General features: G+C 45.0%; 1 protein-coding gene across 2 annotated transcripts in view; it reads right to left on the bottom strand.

Annotated features, from left to right (window-relative positions):
- Positions 1 to 16,267, bottom strand: part of LOC110523018 (PH domain leucine-rich repeat protein phosphatase 1) — a 59,059-nt gene that overhangs the window by 21,385 nt on the left and 21,407 nt on the right. For both annotated transcript variants that reach the window (XM_036978554.1, XM_036978556.1), the window contains exons 3-8: positions 11,554 to 11,679; positions 11,290 to 11,429; positions 6,126 to 6,272; positions 5,431 to 5,658; positions 3,350 to 3,552; positions 1,989 to 2,049 (exon numbers count right to left, since the gene is read on the bottom strand). In XM_036978554.1, coding sequence (XP_036834449.1) covers positions 1,989 to 2,049; positions 3,350 to 3,552; positions 5,431 to 5,658; positions 6,126 to 6,272; positions 11,290 to 11,429; positions 11,554 to 11,679 — 905 coding nt within the window. The remainder of the gene's footprint in view (positions 1 to 1,988; positions 2,050 to 3,349; positions 3,553 to 5,430; positions 5,659 to 6,125; positions 6,273 to 11,289; positions 11,430 to 11,553; positions 11,680 to 16,267) is intronic.

Raw genomic sequence — 16,267 nt, 5'->3', positions numbered from 1 at the left:
GACAGTCCAGATGGGTCCTACAACACAACATAGCCAGTCAGGCAGACAGCCCAGATGGGTCCTATAACACAACATAGCCAGTCAGGCAGACAGTCCAGATGGGTCCTATAACACAACATAGCCAGTCAGGCAGACAGTCCAGATGGGTCCTATAACACAACATAGCCAGTCAGGCAGACAGTCCAGATGGGTCCTATAACACAACATAGCCAGTCAGGCAGACAGTTCAGATGGGTCCTATAACACAACATAGCCAGTCAGGCAGACAGTTCAGATGGGTCCTATAACACAACATAGCCAGTCAGGCAGACAGTCCAGATGGGTCCTATAACACAACATAGCCAGTCAGGCAGACAGTCCAGATGGGTCCTATAACACAACATAGCCAGTCAGGCAGACAGTCCAGATGGGTCCTATAACACAACATAGCCAGTCAGGCAGACAGTCCAGATGGGTCCTATAACACAACATAGCCAGTCAGGCAGACAGTTCAGATGGGTCCTATAACACAACATAGCCAGTCAGGCAGACAGTCCAGATGGGTCCTACAACACAACATAGCCAGTCAGGCAGACAGTCCAGATGGGTCCTATAACACAACATAGCCAGTCAGGCAGACAGTCCAGATGGGTCCTACAACACAACATAGCCAGTCAGGCAGACAGTCCAGATGGGTCCTATAACACAACATAGCCAGTCAGGCAGACAGTCCAGATGGGTCCTATAACACAACATAGCCAGTCAGGCAGACAGCCCAGATGGGTCCTATAACACAACATAGCCAGTCAGGCAGACAGTCCAGATGGGTCCTATAACACAACATAGCCAGTCAGGCAGACAGTTCAGATGGGTCCTATAACACAACATAGCCAGTCAGGCAGACAGTCCAGATGGGTCCTATAACACAACATAGCCAGTCAGGCAGACAGTCCAGATGGGTCCTACAACACAACATAGCCAGTCAGGCAGACAGTCCAGATGGGTCCTATAACACAACATAGCCAGTCAGGCAGACAGTCCAGATGGTTCCTACAACACAACATAGCCAGTCAGGCAGACAGTCCAGATGGGTCCTATAACACAACATAGCCAGTCAGGCAGACAGTCCAGATGGGTCCTATAACACAACATAGCCAGTCAGGCAGACAGCCCAGATGGGTCCTATAACACAACATAGCCAGTCAGGCAGACAGTCCAGATGGGTCCTATAACACAACATAGCCAGTCAGGCAGACAGTTCAGATGGGTCCTATAACACAACATAGCCAGTCAGGCAGACAGTCCAGATGGGTCCTATAACACAACATAGCCAGTCAGGCAGACAGTCCAGATGGGTCCTATAACACAACATAGCCAGTCAGGCAGACAGTCCAGATGGGTCCTATAACACAACATAGCCAGTCAGGCAGACAGTTCAGATGGGTCCTATAACACAACATAGCCAGTCAGGCAGACAGTCCAGATGGGTCCTACAACACAATAGTAAAAAAAAAAAAAGAAAGGAAGATCTATAGTTACAAGTATCGACGTGTAAAGACGTTTTTTTTTTTAAGTTAGAGAGTGCTACTGTGGATAGTGTTAGCTAGCTCTAGTTGGCTGTACCTGCGCCAAAACTTAGGTATCTTTCATCTTATAGCTTGTTCTCCATCTTTTCAAAGTGAGCCAACATTTTTTCAGCACTTTTATTTTCCTGACTGATCATGCTCTCTTATCTCTCTGCAGAAGACATATACTGAGTGCACAAAACATTAAGAACACCTTCCGGATAATGTGTTGCACCCCCCTTTTGGCCTCAGAACAGCATCAATTTGTCGGGGCATGGACTCTACAAGGTGTTGAAAGCGTTCCACAACACAAACAGCAATCAGTCACTATAAGTCTTCTCTCTGTCCATCAACCAATAGGTCAGTTAAAACAATCAAAATCACTTGTTTATTATCTACCCATTCAAGAATCCATCCATCGATTGTGAACTGTGTGGCTCTTACCTGGACACGTCCACAACAGTGAGGCTCTCTGGAACAGGAAACACCTCCAGCGCTCTCAGCTCTAGAAAAAAACAACACACCGTCAATACAGTATATACAGGGAACTGCCAAAATAAAAGGAAATACGAGTAAATGAGGGATACAAAGTACATTGAAAGCAGGTACTTCCACACCGGTGTGGTTCCTGAGTTAATTAAGCAATTAACATCCCATCATGCTTAGAGTCATGTATTAAAATGCCCAGTAGCTCATTATTTTGGTTACCATGGCTAGAAGAGATCTCAGTGATTTTAAAAGAGGGGTCTCAAAAGAGCATAGGGGATTTAAAGGGTGTGGGTGTGTGTCAGTCACCAGTATTTGGCCCTGTCCGGGGGTATCATAGGATGGGGCCACAGTGTCTCCTGACCCCTCCTGTCTCAGCCTCCAGTATTTATGCTGCAGTAGTTTGTGTCTAGGGGCTAGTCTGTTATAGTCTTATATCTGGAGTATTTCTCCTGTCTTATCGGGTGTCCTGTGTGAATTTAAGTATGCTCTCTCTAATTCTCTCTTTCTTTCTCTCTCTCGGAGGACCTGAGCCCTAGGACCATGCCTCAGGACTATCTGACATGATGACTACTTGCTGTCCCCAGTCCACCTGGCCGTGCTGCTGCTCCAGTTTCAACTGTTCTGCCTGCGGCTATGGAACCCTGTCCTGTTCACCGGACATGCTACCTGTCCCAGACCTGTTGTCTTCAACTCTCTAGAGACAGCAGGAGCGGTAGAGATACTCTTAATGATCGGGCTATGAAAAGCCAACTGACATTTACTCCTGAGGTGCTGACTTGCTGCACCCTCGACAACTACTGTGATTATTATTATTTGACCATGCTGGTAATTTATGAACATTTGAACATCTTGGCCATGTTCTGTTATAATCTCCACCCGGCACACCCAGAAGAGTACTGGCCATCCCTCACAGCCTGGTTCCTCTCTAGGTTTCTTCCTAGGTTTTGGCCTTTCTAGGGAGTTTTTCCTAGCCACCGTGCTTCTACACCTGCATTGCTTGCTGTTTGGGGTTTTAGGCTGGGTTCTGTACAGCACTTTGAGATATCAGCTGATATAAGAAGGGCTATATAAAACACAAAATTATGGAATTTCTCATGGAAGAATGGTGTCGTAACCCTCCAATAGAGTTCCAGACACTTGCAGAATATATGCCAAGGCCCATTGAAGCCGTTCTGGCTCGTGGTGCCCAACACCCTATCAAGACACTATATTGAGTTTATTTTGTCAGTAACCTGTATGTGCGTATGTGTCTCTACATTCTCTGCAATGTGGACAATTACTATAACAAGTGTCCATGTTTGTGAGTGTATGTGTACCGTTTTGTGCTGTGTGCAGACCCTTGAGTGCTAGGCCGCTGACTCGAAGGAGTGTGAGTGTGTTTCTGTCACAGCGTAGGAGCTCCAGCCTGGATAGGGTCCTGACGTCAAGCTCCTCCAACCCAGCGTCCCGCACATCTAACTGGGCCACGTGGCTCAGCAGGCCAGCCTCCCCAACCACCACCCTCTGGAGCCTGTTCAACCTACAACACAGAGTGAGGAAGAGAGAGAAAGGGGGTTAGAGAATGGAGAGGGATCATTTAATGGGATTGTTTTTTCAAAACAGACATTTCCCCCCAATGTTTACATGTATATCTGAGTTGATATTGAGTTGCACTCCTTTCTGCCCCGAGAACAGCCTCAATTCGTCGGGGCATGGACTCTATAAGGTGTCGAAAGTGTTCCACAAGGATGCTGGCCCATGTTGACTCCAATGCTTTACACAGTAGTGTCACGTTGGCTAGATGTCCTTTGGGTGGTGGACCATTCTTGAATCACATGGGAAACTGTTGAACGTGAAAAACCCAGCAGTGCTGCAGTTCTTGACACACTCAAACTGGTGCGCATGGCAGCCAATACCATACCCCGTTCAAAGGCACGTAAATATTTTATCTTTCCCATTCACCCTCAATGGCACACATACACAATCCATGTCTCAACTGTCTCAAGGCTTAAAAATGATTCTTCAACCAGTCTCCTCCCCTTCATCTACACTGATTGAAGTGGATTTAACAGGTGAAATCAATAAAGGATGATAGATTTCACCTGGATTCACCTGGTCAGTCTGTCACAGAAAGAGCAGGTGTTCCTAATTTTTTGTATACTCACTGTAGCTACAGTATTCTTATTACCAGCGGCGACCAGCCATTCAGGGCAGGTGGGGCAGAGCTTTATTAACTCAGTATATTTTTGTTTGCAAACTGATATGCAACACGTATTAATGCCAAAATAACATACAAAACAGGCATATATTTTGTGTGCCTGTTTTGCATGTTATTTTGGCATTTAATACATGTCGCATATCAGTTTGAAAACAATGTAAATGAAAATGTACTTAGTTAATAAAGACGCATACAAACATGACTGACCATACAACGCTGTTGTCCCAAGATAAATGCACCACTTCCCTATTCATAGAGGAGACTCTCTCCATGCAGACACTAAGATTTTGGTTGTGGCATTTTTTGTGGCTGTTTTGTTTATTTGCTTTGGCACCTTTCAACACCCCTCATTATCACATTTATACACGCAAACCACTCACAACCATTACTGAATACACACACACCATTGTTAATTGTATTTAGTTTACTTTAGTTAATAAATATATTTTGTTATTCCCTATCTCCACATTGTCTCCCTTTTTGTCACAAACTTCGAGGCGGTTCGTGACAATGGCCTTTCTCTTGCATTTCAAAGAATGGTATCTTTTACCAGATCTAATGTGTTATATTCTCCAACATTCATTTCACATTTCCACAAACTTCTAAGTGTTTCCTTTCAAATGGTATCAATAATATGTCTATCCTTACTTCAGGTCCTGAGCTACAGGCAGTTAGATTTGATACTTAAGAGGCTAAGCCATATAGTTTGTATCTCAATTGTCAGTAGAATCCACATTTGTTTAGCAAGTCAGTAAATTAACTGTTTCGCTGCCAGACAAGGCTCCACTGATATCCAGGTGTAGCGGTCGTAAGGGTTAATTCCATGGTGCTGAAGAGAAAGCTCTGTTGTTGGGACAGCTTTATGTAGGGGGAAGCATTTGTCACCAATACAGTTTGGGGTCACCGTTATAGAGCAATGAATGTATTGTTTAGTGTTGGGGCTTTGCTGGCATACATCTAAAAAAAGTTGGCCCAAACTAGATTTACACGCTAAAAATCGCCACTGCTTATTACATATCTATGAAGGGAGCTAGGCAAGGTTCCACTAGCCGAGCAGTACTAGTATTGAATTTAATTCAATTCATTGAAATGTTATTTGGGGTAAAAAAAAAAATACATAGATAAAACAAGACTGCATTTGATCCCAGAGCAAAACACTTGAAATAACTAATTAAAACACTTATTTACAAAGTAATATACCTGAGATCTATGTGTCGGTGGGGGAGCCACTGCAGGCCGACCATGTCCAGGGAGGAGAGCTGATTCCCAGCCAGACAGAGCCTCTCCACCCCCCTGAGCCTCTCCAGGGCTGGAGGTACGCTGCTGAACAGGTTGAAGGACAGGCCCAGGTAGGTCAGGGCCTCCAGAGAGCCCAGCTCAGCAGGCAGGGAGTTCAGAGAGTTTCCGTCCAGAAGCAGGGTCTGCAGGCTGGGGAGGAGGAGATGGCGAGAGGTGGTTAGTATGGAGCTCAGTGGGAGAGGGGATTATGTGTGTGGCTGTAATCTTCACATGAGCTTTCTGTTATCGTGCCTGATTTTATGTGACATGTAAATCTCGTGGTTCTTTCCACGAGGGACTTATGAAAAATTGCTAATCGAGAGGTTAAGAATTTCAACTTTAAAAAAGGCCAAATCTTTCAGATCCTATTACTGCAGCCTGATGTCTGAAAACAGATTTTCCCACCAAACATTCGCAGCCTGGTTATTCTGTAGTGGACAGACTGGGCAACAGCACAAAACCCAACACTAATGCTGAGCGATTAACTAAATGTTTTTTGGGTGGTGGTTATAAAACAAATAACTGACCAATGGTGGTTCAATTACTGTCTCAGTCACAGGCTCTCTCCCTCTTTCTGTCTACTGCCCCCTGACCTTTAACCCTGTGACCCCACTCACTTGTGCATGGTCCCCAGTGCTGAGGGCAGAGAGGTCAGAAGGTTGCCTTGGAGGTTGAGCTCTGTCAGGGAGGTGATGTCACACACGGCCAGAGGGAAGTCAGACAGAGCGTTGTTAGAGAGATTGAGGCTCCTCAACCTGCAGAATCTAGATGGGGGGGATGAATGAGGGAGAGAGCGAGGGGGTCAATTGGACAGGAATTTTCAGAGAAAAACAAACAATAACAATCACAGAAACTAAAGAGTCAGAAGAACTGGTTACCTAATGAGCCCATTCAGAACAACAACACTGCAGAAAGGGAGAACTGCGTTCCAAATGGCACCCTATTCTCTACATAGTGCAATACTTTTGACCACAGCTCTATGGGCCTTGGTCAGAAGTAGTAGACCAAAAACAATGTGACAACTGCCACCCAGGGGAAACTAATAAGGAGGAAGTCATGTGCCTAACTGGAAAGTCATGTGCCTAATAATGGAAACACGTGAGCATACAACTTATATTGAAAGCAATTGCTTCCACACAGGTGTGTTTCCTGAGTTAATTAAGCAATTAAGTGGGTTGTCATGAGTGGCTTCCGTCTGGCCACTCTATCATAAAAGGCCTGATTGGTGGAGTGCTGCAAAGATGGTTGTCCTTCGGGAAGGTTCTCCCATCTCCACAGAGGAACTCTGGAGCTCTGTCAGAGTGACCATCTGGTTCATGGTCACCTTCCTGACCAAGGCCCTTCTACCCTAATTGCGCAGTTTGGCCGTGAGGCCAGCTCTGGTGGTTTCAAACTTCTTCCATTTAAGAATGGAGGCCACTGTGTTCTTGGGAACTTTCAATGCTGCACAATTTTTTGGTACCCTTCCCCAGATCTGTGCCTCGACACAATCCTGTCTCTGAGCTCTACAGACAATTCCTTCGACCTCATGGTTTGATTTTTGCTCTGACATGCACTGTCAACTGTGGGACCTTGTATAGACAAGTACGTGCCTTTCCAAATCATGTCCAATCAATTGAATTTACCACAGGTAGACTCCAATCAAGTTGTTGAAACATCTCAATGATGATCAGCAGAAACAGAATGCACCTGAGCTCAATTTCTAGTTTCACAGCAAAGGGTCTGAATACTGATGTAAATAAGGCATTTCAGTTTATTTGTAATAAATGTGCAAATATTTCTAAAAACCTGTTTTCGCTTTGTCATTATGGGGTATTGTGTCGCTACACTCGCATTTCGCTACACTCTCATTTACATCTGCTAACCATGTGTATGTGACAAATACAATTTGATTTGATTTTGTGTAGACTGATGAGGGAAGAAAATGTATGTAATCAATTTTGGAATAAGGCTGTAACATAACAAAACGTGGAAAAGGGGAAGCGGTCTGAATACTTTCCCAATGCATTTTCCACTCATTATCTGAATTGAACTGATACACTGTAAGCTGATGAAGTAGAGAGACAGGTCATACTGTATCAGTGGAAAAGTCACGTAAAAAATGTGATCTTGAACAATGTTGCATGGAGCAGAATTAGCATGGCATACTATGCTACAGCAATGTGTTTTTACTGCAGCCTACTGCATCACAATACCCCTATTTTTCATGATTTGATCTACACATGTAAATAATGAACATGAAACTGTAACACTAACATATAGTTCTCTACATGTTCACAACTTGCCATTGGATACAAAAAATATGGTTTGCAAAAAACTAATTGTGCATCCAAATACTGTATGGGAGTGATATTTACCATCTACTATTCTTTCTATTCAGCACCTCAAAAATGCATCTTGTGTTTTTTGTTATTAGATGAAATGTTAGTTAAAATGACTAAATGATGAGTCTATCATAATTCATCTGATGTATTGGTGACTAAATGTTCTCATGTTATTTCAATGAAAACTTGCATGATTGACTCAGGGGTGAAAGATGTGTTCAACTCCAATGACTACACAATCAAAGGTTCTGAACATAAGACAGGGGGCATTACAAGTGTTATCAGTTTTGAAACTAAGAGTTTTGGAAATATACCACATCTGAAAAATTTGCCAAAGCAATTTAAAAAAAACTGGAGAGACACTTAATGCTGGTGTTTCCTTTATTTCGTCAGTTAATATATGTGAGCAGCACACGTATATTGTTGTGATTGCGCACATAAAAACTTTGTTTTCGAAGGTGTAGCTACCACAAGCTGCGGTGTATGTGAAAATTTGGTGGGCACGTGTGTGAGAATCTTTGTCGAATCTGATAGGCACTCGGCTCACCTGGTCTTCCCAGGCCTAACTAGCCTAACCCGGTTCACTGTGGGGACAGCGTGAAAGGCGGTGCCGGATCCACGTCTTTTTCAAGGAAAAGCCACAGCCAGCCGCGCTCCCAACGCAGTGTCGCGGGAAAAACACATTCCTGAAGCTTTGTCTGCCTCCCCTCCTCTTCCCTTGGTAAAGCTGTGTTTATGGAAGAACAATGGGAGCACAAAGCCATTCCATCGGAAGTACAACCAGAGTCACTGAACCACGGCGAGAATGAGGAAGAGGGGGATGGATGACATCCTGTACTGGAGAGAGAGAGAGAGCGAGAACGTCCTGTACTGATGCAGAAAGAGGAGGACGGATGATGTCCTGTATGCAGAGAGGATGGATGATGTCCTGTACTGTATGCAGAGAGAGAGGAGGATTTATGATGTCCTGTACTGTATGCAGAGAGAGAGAGAGGAGGATGGATGATGTCCTGTACTGTATGCAGAGAGAGGGAGAGGAGGATGGATGATGTCCTGTATGCCGAGAGAGGGAGAGGAGGATGGATGATGTCCTGTATGCAGAGAGTGTGTGAGAGGAGGATGGATGTTGTCCTGTATGCAGAGAGAGGGAGAGGAGGATGGATGATGTCCTGTATGCCGAAAGAGGGAGAGGAGGATGGATGATGTCCTGTATGCAAAGAGAGGGAGAGGAGGATGGATGATGTCCTGTACTGTATGCAGAGAGAGGGAGAGGAGGATGGATGATGTCCTGTATGCAGAGAGAGGGAGAGGAGGATGGATGATGTCCTGTATGCAGAGAGTGTGTGAGAGGAGGATGGATGATGTCCTGTACTGTATGCAGAGAGAGGGAGAGGAGGATGGATGATGTCCTGTATGCAAAGAGAGGGAGAGGAGGATGGATGATGTCCTGTACTGTATGCAGAGAGAGGGAGAGGAGGATGGATGATGTCCTGTACTGTATGCAGAGAGAGGGAGAGGAGGATGGATGATGTCCTTTACTGTATGCAGAGAGAGGGAGAGGAGGATGGATGATGTCCTGTACTGTATGCAGAGAGAGGGAGAGGAGGATGGATGATGTCCTGTATGCAGAGAGAGGGAGAGGAGGATGGATGATGTCCTGTACTGTATGCAGAGAGAGGGAGAGGAGGATGGATGATGTCCTGTACTGTATGCAGAGAGAGGGAGAGGAGGATGGATGATGTACTGTATGCAGAGAGAGAGAGAGGAGGATGGATGATGTCCTGTATGCAGAGAGAGGGAGAGGAGGATGGATGATGTCCTGTATGCAGAGAGTGTGTGAGAGGAGGATGGATGATGTCCTGTATGCAGAGAGTGTGTGAGAGGAGGATGGATGATGTCCTGTATGCAGAGAGAGGGAGAGGAGGATGGATGATGTCCTGTATGCAGAGAGTGTGTGAGAGGAGGATGGATGATGTCCTGTATGCAGAGAGAGGGAGAGGAGGATGGATGATGTCCTGTATGCAGAGAGTGTGTGAGAGGAGGATGGATGATGTCCTGTATGCAGAGAGAGGGAGAGGAGGATGGATGATGTCCTGTATGCAGAGAGAGGGAGAGGATGGATGATGTCCTGTATGCAGAGAGTGTGTGAGAGGAGGATGGATGATGTCCTGTATGCAGAGAGTGTGTGAGAGGAGGATGGATGATGTCCTGTATGCAGAGAGAGGGAGAGGAGGATGGATGATGTCCTGTATGCAGAGAGTGTGTGAGAGGAGGATGGATGATGTCCTGTATGCAGAGAGAGGGAGAGGAGGATGGATGATGTCCTGTATGCAGAGAGAGGGAGAGGAGGATGGATGATGTCCTGTATGCAGAGAGTGTGTGAGAGGAGGATGGATGATGTCCTGTATGCAGAGAGTGTGTGAGAGGAGGATGGATATAGTGTTTCTCTTCACCGGCAAGGCAAGGGTCTGTTTTCCTAACCATTGTTTAATGCTGAAAGTTGAGCAGTGTGAGCAGTGTGAGCAGTGGGAAGATTATTCATGTTGTTCTGCACCAGTCCGGTCCTGTCCCATCTCCCCATCCATTCCCACTGTCTGATGTCTCCCAAAGCAGAGCAGCTCACACTGAAACACTAACTGTAACACTACACCAGGCCTGGGACAGAGGGTGCATCTCAAATGGGACCCTATTCCCTATATAGTGTACTACTTTTGACCAGGACCCACAGGGAAATATATATAGGGAATAGTGTACACTATAGAGAATAGGGAGCCATTTGGGACGTAGACGGTCTCCATGGTGGGGAGCATTGTATTACTGTAAGCATAGAAGGGGAAGAAGCGAGATCCTGACCGCAGTCAATGACACTGCTGGGCCCCAACCCTGGCTAAAGGTCACTGAAGAGGAGCCAATCAAAATGCAGTCGTTGTGTTTTGAACCAATCATGTCTCTTGGCTTGCAGACCGTGACTCCAAAAACAGGTCATAGGTGAGAGGTCTGAGAATGACTGGCCATAGATTAATGAAAGCTCCAGAGGAAAACTGTGTGTGTGTGTGTGTGTGTGTGTGTGTGTGTGTGTGTGTGTGTGTGTGTGTGTGTGTGTGTGTGTGTGTGTGTGTGTGTGTGTGTGTGTGTGTGTGTGTGTGTGTGTGTGTATATAATAAATAAATAACTCAAGCTCGGATTTCCCCTCCTAATTCCGCCTACTTCTAATCAACCCCAATCTGTTTTCTTAGACCAAATCAATCCTATAGGAACACAAACACAGATCTGTAGGTGAATCTAATCCTCTAACCTTGCGACCATATGGTATATATCCTTCCAGAGGTATATATTGAGCCGTTCTCCGGAGCCACCCTAGCCCATATCTCTCAGTTCCTTCCCTTTTCTTCTCCTCTTCCCCCACTCCCTCCATTCCATCCTACCACCTCTTCCCACAGCCTGCAGGGGTACATACCTGGTGAGATGTGTGAGGCCCGTCAGATAGTTGTGTTTGAGGTTGAGGTGGGTCAGGTCCTGGCTGTAGAACAGCTGAGATGGCAGCTCCTCCAGACTGCAACATGACAGATCCACAGAACTCACCCTCTGAGACACTATCTGATGGAGGGAGAGAGGGTGAGAGATAGGAGAGAAAGAAAAGGAGTAAGAGACAAAATGGTTTTCATTTTCCAGATTGCTAACAACTTGAAGACATGCAACTCAACTCTGAGCACACACGTACCTTGGCAGCCTGTCTGTGCCAGCGGAGGTGTTCTGTGTAGGAGTCATAGCTGATGTAGTAGGTCTGACTCTGGGGACCAGAAGAACTGAAGGCTAGACAGTGACTGTGTCTCCTCACCTCCTCCACCTGAACAACACACACACACACACACACACACACACACACAGAGAGAGATTAGCTCTGCGATTAGAGACCAAAAACAATGTGACAACTGCCAGCCAGAGGAAAATAGCAGGGAGGGAGTCATGTGCCGATTAGTGTGTGGCGGGCAGGGGGAGGGGCCGGTGTGTGTGGAAGCAGTGTGCAGGAAGGGAGAGAGAGGTAATGTATAGCCAACTCGCGACTAAACTTGTAGCTAGCCATATATTTATCATCCCATCTGACAGTTCCGGTCTTTGTTGCATCAAATTGGAGAATAAAAGCTAGCTAAACTAGCCAGCTAGCTAGTTTAGCTTCGCTCCCAGTCCATGTCAAATTAAAACTACATTCAGATGTCATTTTAAATGCATACCTGTTAGTTGCTTGTTGTAGCCTACTTCTCCAGCTGACTTAATTCCATTTTGCATTGCTACACATGGAGCCTCTGACTGTAGTGCCACTTTGATTGGCCGACAACAAAAAAAACAAGCTACACGTGAAGGCTACCAGTCTTTTTTTAATGGGGTGCATATGTTGTTTTATAAAATTCATTATTTCCAATGTCATGGAATATCCTTGTATTAAAAATGTCCCGACTATTTTCATTGTTAATTTAGACCTAGTTTATCATTTCTTTCTCAAATTAAGTCACACAAGTAATCAAATACTAACAACCATTTGGATGATCGAACAACCTTTCCCCATCTCTAGTATGTGTGTGTGTGTGTGTGTGTGTGTGTGTGTGTGTGTGTGTCAGGATTTCCGTTAGCCAGTAATTGCCAGCTTTAGGCCAACAAGAAATTAAAATCCAATAAAAATAGTTGCCAAATCAACTGGGAGAAGAAAAAAAAATCCCACTGCAAAATACTGATTTTTATTCATTGATGGAAATACCAGTCAATGGAAATACATTTGCCCATCATACTTACTAGTCTATAGGTTCATTTGTATAATTTTGTGGAGTTAAATTGGCGTGTATATTTACGTTAGTTGTCATGCATCTTACTTACCCAACAACTATTAGATGCACAGCATAGGCCTACAGAGCTGGTTGCTGCTGGAGTCAAATATTGGTTTTTATAAGCCCGGCAATTCTAAATGTAATTGAGTATTAAAACAGTTTTGATGGCCACGATTAAAGAGAGCTACCATTTTTATTTGGTAATTGAAGCAGGCCTCCCATTCAGCATTTAAGTGCAGGCAGGCTATCAGCAGGTCACCCACCACCTTACAATGTGAGCTATGCATTTTGAAAACATACTTAAACTGTTTGAAACCTGAATGTTTTAGTTCATATTCTGAGGCATTTCTTACCTTGCTTCAAAGTAGCCTAGCCAAAATCAGACAACAGAAACAAAGGAAATTATTTTCTAACGACGTTATAGGAGGAAAAACACATTTTAACCTACCATTCCTACCGATCTGTGAGCCAGTTATGATTTTAACGTGCACATTTTCGTGGAACAATTTACGTTCAATAACATTTTTGTCTTCTAAAATCTGAATTAAAATTATAAAAATCTAAAAGTAAATATTTAATGCGAGAGCAACAGCCATTCGGACACATTGATACATCGTGATCCACTGTCGACAAAATAAATAAGCGCATCGAACTCAAGAGATTGCCTAAGCCAATGCAGAATTCGGCCTATTCCTTCCGTTGTCAACTAAGTAAAAATAGCCTACATAAATTCAACAAATAAAAATAGTAGAAAATATCCTGATGAAAATGCAGATTCTTTCAATAGCATTCATCTCTCTACTCTACCCTTTTTAAATCGGTCTTGACCTGAGCGATGACTAGCGAACTTGCAACATTGTATCAACTGGCGTATTCCGGGCCCTCAGGAGTTTCCTGTGCCGGTGAGCTCAGGACAGACATCTGTTTTTGCACAAGGGAAAGGTGAAGGTATTTTATGTTTCCACCGGATACACACTACATGACCAAAAGTATGTGGACACCTGCTCATCGAACATCTCATTCCAAAATCATGGGCATTAATATGGAGTTGGTCCCCCTTCGCTGCTATAACAGCCTCCACTCTGCTGGAAGGCTTTCAACTAGATGTTGGAACATTGCTGCGGGGTCTTGCATCCATTCAGCCACAAAAGCATTAGTGAGGTCGGGCACTGTTGGGCGATTATGCCTGGCTTGCAGTCGGTGTTCCAATTCATCCCAAAGGTGTTCAATGGGGTTGAGGTTCTACTACACCGATCTCAACAAACGATTTCTGTATGGACACCGTTTTGTGCATGGAGGCATTCTCATGCTGAAACAGGAAAGGGCCTTCCCCAAAAAGTTGGAAGCACAGAATTGTCTAAAATGTCATTGTATGCTGTAGCATTAAGATTCCCCTTCATTGGAACTAAGGGGTCTAGCCTGAAAAACAGCCCAGGACCATTATTCCTCCTCCAAAATGTACAGATGGCACTATGCATTCGGGCAGGTAGCAATCCCCTGGCTTCCGCCAAACACAGATTTGTCCTTCGAGATAAGGCGTGATAAAAAAAAACACTCCAGAGAACACATTTCCACTGCTCCCGAGTCCAATAGCGGCGAGATTTACACCTCTCTAGCCAACGCTTGGCTTTGTGCATGGTGATCCTAGGCTTGAAAATGACTACTCGGCCATGGAAAACCATTTCATGAAGCTCTCGACGAACAGTTCTTGTGCCGACATTGCTTCCAGAGGCAGTTTGGAATACGGTAGTGAGTGTTGCAACTGAGGACAGACGATTTTTAAGAGCTATGCACTTTATCACTCAACGGTTACATTTTGTGAACTTGTGTGGCCTACCACTTTGCGGCTGAGCCGTTGTTGCTCCTAGACATTCCCACTTCACAATAACAGCACTTACAGTTGATCGGGCAGCTCTAGCAGGGAAGACATTTGACAAACTGAGTTTTTGGAAAGGTGGCATCCTATGACAGTGCCACACTGAAAGTCACTGAGCTCTTCAGTTAGGCCATTCTACTGCCAATGTTTGTCTATGGAGATTGCATTGGTGTGTCCTCGATTTGATACACCTGTCAGCAACGGGTGTGGCTGAAATAGCCGAATCCACTAATTTGAAGGGGTATCCACATACCTTTGTGTATATACTGTGGGAAGAACAAGTATTTGATAACCTGCAAAATCGGCAGTGTTTCCTCCATGTAGAGGTCTGTCATTTTTATCATAGTTACACTTCAACTGTGAGAGACGGAATCTAAAACAAAAATCCAGAAAATCACATTGCATGATTGTTAAGTAATTAATTAGCATTTTATTGCATGACATAAGTATTTGATACATCAGAAAAGCAGAACTTGATATTTGGTACAGAAACCTGTTTGCAATTACAGAGATCATAGGTTTCCTGTAGTTCTTGACCAGGTTTGCACACACTGCAGCAGGGATTTTGGCCCACTCCTCCATACAGACCTTCTCCAGATCCTTCAGGTTTCGGGGCTGTCGCTGGGCAATACGGAATTTCAGCTCCCTCCAAAGATTTTCTATTGGGTTCAGGTCTGGAGACTGGCTAGGCCACTCCAGGACCTTGAGAGGCTTCTTACGGAGCCACTCCTTAGTTGCCCTGGCTGTGTGTTTCGGGTCGTTGTCATGCTGGAAGACCCAGCCACGACCCATCTTCAATGCTCTTACTGAGGGAAGGAGGTTGTTGGCCAAGATCTCGCGATACATGGCCCCATCCATCCTCCCCTCAATACGGTGCAGTCGTCCTGTCCCCTTTGCAGAAAAGCATCCCCAAAGAATGATGTTTCCACCTCCATGCTTCACGGTTGGGATGGTGTTCTTGGGGTTATACTCATCCTTCTTCTTCCTCCAAACACGGCGAGTGGAGTTTAGACCAAAAAGCTCTATTTTTGTCTCATCAGACCACATGACCTTCTCCCATTCCTCCTCTGGATCATCCAGGTGGTCATTGGCAAACTTCAGACGGGTCTGGACATGCGCTGGCTTGAGCAGGGGGACCTTGCGTGCGCTGCAGGATTTTAATCCATGACGGCGTAGTGTGTTACTAATGGTTTTCTTTGAGACTGTGGTCCCAGCTCTCTTCAGGTCATTGACCAGGTCCTGTCGTGTAGTTCTGGGCTGATCCCTCACCTTCCTCATCATCATTGATAACCCACGTGGTGAGATCTTGCATGGAGCCCCAGACCGAGGGTGATTGACCGTCATCTTGAACTTCTTCCATTTTCTAATAATTGCGTCAACAGTTGTTGTCTTCTCACCAAGCTGCTTGCCTATTGTCCTGTAGCCCATCCCAGCCTTGTGCAGGTCTACAATTTTATTCCTGATGTCCTTACACAGCTCTCTGGTCTTGGCCATTGTGGAGAGGTTGGAGTCTGTTTGATTGAGTGTGTGGACAGGTGTCTTTTATACAGGTAACGAGTTCAAACAGGTGCAGTTAATACATGTAATGAGTGGAGAACAGGAGGGATTCTTAAAGAAAAATTAACAGGTCTCTGAGAGCCGGAATTCTTACTGGTTGGTAGGTGATCAAATACAGTGCCTTGCGAAAGTATTCGGCCCCCTTGAACTTTGCGACCGTTTCCCACATTTCAGGCTTCAAA

This window comes from Oncorhynchus mykiss, chromosome 5 (assembly GCF_013265735.2).
Source record: "Oncorhynchus mykiss isolate Arlee chromosome 5, USDA_OmykA_1.1, whole genome shotgun sequence".
NCBI lineage: Eukaryota > Metazoa > Chordata > Actinopteri > Salmoniformes > Salmonidae > Oncorhynchus > Oncorhynchus mykiss.
The sequence above is the reverse complement of the archived record's forward strand: the minus strand, read 5'-3'. Positions and strand labels throughout refer to the sequence as shown.